Here is a 3,238-nt window from a genome sequence, read left to right as displayed (position 1 = left end):
AATACATTCTAATTCTGTTTGTACTCATCAGCAAAAATTTATGAGACAATTTATTTTTATCTCATGAATATCAGAAAATAGAACACAGCAGAGAAGAGAAAAGCTAACACCAGCATGTATCCTGGTTCGGTTGCCTTGTGCTATGCAACTTACGTCCAGTCTCCTCCACAATAATGGAGGAATTTCCACTATAGTTAACAGTATTACATACACCAATTCCACAGGATTGACACAATTCTTTCACACTCAAGTTCTAACCTAACTTGATATTGGCTATGCTAATACCTAACTATTCACTCTTAGTGATAACCCAACTAAGAAAGGAATACCTCACAGGATACAAGACATAGACACACCTAAAGAAATCTGAAATAAACTCTAGGCTTTTCTCTCAAGTGTTTCACTCAGCCTTTTTCCACTCATGGCTTTTATTTGAGCTTTCTCAATATGTCTTTTCTCTTAAGAAATTACAGAAAGATAAACATAGAAAAGTACATTACAATCTGTAAAACATGAAGGAGATTGACTTCATCAACAGCCTCTTCGCTATGTGCAAAATCAGATTTGCAAACCTCAGATTAAGTTCTGAGGTATTGGCCGAATGCTTCTTTGAAAGAAAGCATTATCCAAGTAGAGGAACTCCTTTACAGAACACACTCTCAAACTCTGGTTTTTTTTTTCTTTGCTTCTGAATGAGCAGAAGGTCTTCTTTTATATCCTTGCATGTTGCTGAGTTCTTCTTCCAAGGTCAACACCTTGAGCCTTGAGCTTCACCAACCCACAGACTCACTTTTTCTCCTTAATCCCCAGAGTAGAAACTCTCTTTCTGACCTTCCAAGGTTGACCGAAAGCCATAAAACAGCAACCACAAAAATCTTCTAATGGTCAACTTAATCTGAGCCATTGAGAAGCTACTTGGTCCCCAAGAATCACTTGTGACCGTAGATATACAGCAGATTAGGACAGAAAATAACTTTCCCTTGTATGCCATTTTTGGACTTGCAGAGAGTTGAAAAGAAGAGAAGAAAGTTTGTTGCATGTAAAAGGAAATGGGTTACATTTAACCTAAGCTTGATATGGTTTGAATTTGCTGATTAGACTTCTGTGTTTCAAGCTTGGACTTTCTCTTTCTTGCTTCTTTAATGATCACCTTAGGAAAGAAGCTTTTTCTTTCTCTTTCTCACTTTTCTGAGTTTGTGATTTGACTAAGACAGAGGAGAGAATATTGATGATCAACTTGGATTTATGGATACGAGCTTGGATCGGGTTTGATTTGCTTGGCCCGTTGGTTCCTTTCTTTGTTTTCTTTTGGGATTCGTTTGAGTTGTCAGCTCATCAGCCTTGTTTCATTTTCTATTTCATTTGGGCTGCAGTATTGCAACAATAAATAATTAGCTTCATATAATTATAAATAATCAATATTTAATTATTTTTATTAGAAAAACTAAAAAAAAAAAACATCCATAATATAATGTTAGGGAGATACGGGGGGACGGGAAGTTGAGAATGGTGAAGGACCTAAAGAAAAAATATAGATTAAATCTGTTAGGACTGATTGAGACTAAAAGTCAAGTTGTGACGAAGTTTGACGTTGCAAGAATATGAGGTCAAGATGGTTCAAGTTGGGAATATGTAGGCTCTGATGGCGCATCGGGTGGACTTCTGCTAATATGGGATGAAGCTGTGTTTAAAAAAAATAATTGTTATAAGGGGGAGAGGTGGTTGTGTGTTGAAGGAGTGATGTTAAAGTCTAGTTTTAATTGCGCTTTTATCTTGGTCTATCGTGCACATAATAGAGAAGAGAAGACTCATGTTTGGGAGGAGCTGAGTTATGTAGCTGGTTTATGTCAAGTTCCTTGTTACTTTTTGGGAGACTTTAATGAGATTGTACATGTGGAGGACAGGAAAGGTGCAACTAGCTTACCTCGGACTGCGGAAGAGTTCAGGGATTGGATACAAAATATGCAATTAATGGATCTGGCGCTCACTGATCGTAAGTACACATGGTTTCGAGGACGATCATGCAGTCGTCTAGATAGAGCATTGGTTACTGTGGAATAGCTAGAGGAGTTTCCAGAGACTCGGTTACGAGGTGGGCCAAAGGGTCTGTCAGATCACTGCCCCATAATAGTGGAAGACAAAAAGTTGAGGAGGGGTTCAAGGCCGTTTTGAAGTCTTGATTCATGGTTTACACATGATGGTTTTCTTAGCATGGTTAAGGAGGAGTGGAGAGCTTTGGGGGAGATTCAGTTCACAGATAAATTGAAGGCGCTGACAATCCCGTTGGGAAGATGGCATAAGGATAATTTTGGTGAGATGGACAAAAAAATTACAATGTTTGAGGATGAAATCAAGAAGATTGATGATATGGTAAGCAATGGGGTGCATGATGGAACGATGGAGGCTAGAAGAAAGGCATTGGTCACTTGTTGTGAGAAATGGTATGTAAAGAAAGAAGTACATTGAAAACAGATGTCTCGGTCCCGGCATGCGAAGGAGATGGACAAAAACACAAGATACTTTCACAATATAGCCTCAGCAAGAAGGCGGAATAATAGGATTGATACACTAGTAATCAACGGCAGACATGTCAGGAATCAAGTGAGAATCAAGCTAGCTATCAGAGAATTCTACAAGGATTTATATCATCAGGAAGATTCTCCTATGATGGAATTCAGAGATGGTTTGGTGGACAACATAGATGAGGCAGATGCTAGGACTTTAGAGGAGCTGCCGTCGGCTGAAGAGATCAGAGCGGCTGTGTGGGACTGCGAGTCTTCTAAAGCCCCAGGTTATGATGGGTACAACATAAATTTCATCAAGAGGTGCTGGTGTGAGCTTGGGCCTAAGTTCACGGCAGCAGTGATGGAATTCTTCCAGACATCAAGATTATCAGCAGATACCAATATCACTTGGGTGGCGCTAGCACCCAAGTTCGTTGGAGCAAAGAAGATCAAAGATTTATGACTTATTAGTATGGTGGGGTGCGTTTACAAGGTGATTTCGAAGGTGCTAGTCAGGAGGATGAGGGCAGTAATACCGGGATTAGTAGGGGAGACTCAGAGTGCATTTGTCAAAGGGAGAAAAATACACGATGGGGCACTTATTGTGTGTGAAACAGTAAACTGGCTTAAATTGAGAAAAAAGGAGGCAACAATAATCAAGCTAGATTTTCAGAAAGCATACGATAGAGTCAAATGAAGTTTTGTGGACATTGTATTACAAAAGATGGGGTTCG

General features: G+C 39.4%; 1 protein-coding gene across 1 annotated transcript in view; it reads left to right on the top strand.

The window, feature by feature from the left end:
- The window catches only part of LOC110271576, a 10,085-nt gene extending 7,118 nt beyond the window's left edge, over positions 1–2,967 (top strand). The window contains exons 3-4 of the mRNA XM_021122561.1: positions 2,211–2,370; positions 2,473–2,967. Of these exons, the coding sequence (XP_020978220.1) occupies positions 2,211–2,370; positions 2,473–2,967 (655 nt within the window). The remainder of the gene's footprint in view (positions 1–2,210; positions 2,371–2,472) is intronic.

Source organism: Arachis ipaensis, chromosome B04 (genome assembly GCF_000816755.2).
Source record: "Arachis ipaensis cultivar K30076 chromosome B04, Araip1.1, whole genome shotgun sequence".
Taxonomy (NCBI): Eukaryota; Viridiplantae; Streptophyta; class Magnoliopsida; order Fabales; family Fabaceae; genus Arachis; species Arachis ipaensis.
This window is presented reverse-complemented; position numbering and strand designations above follow the sequence as displayed.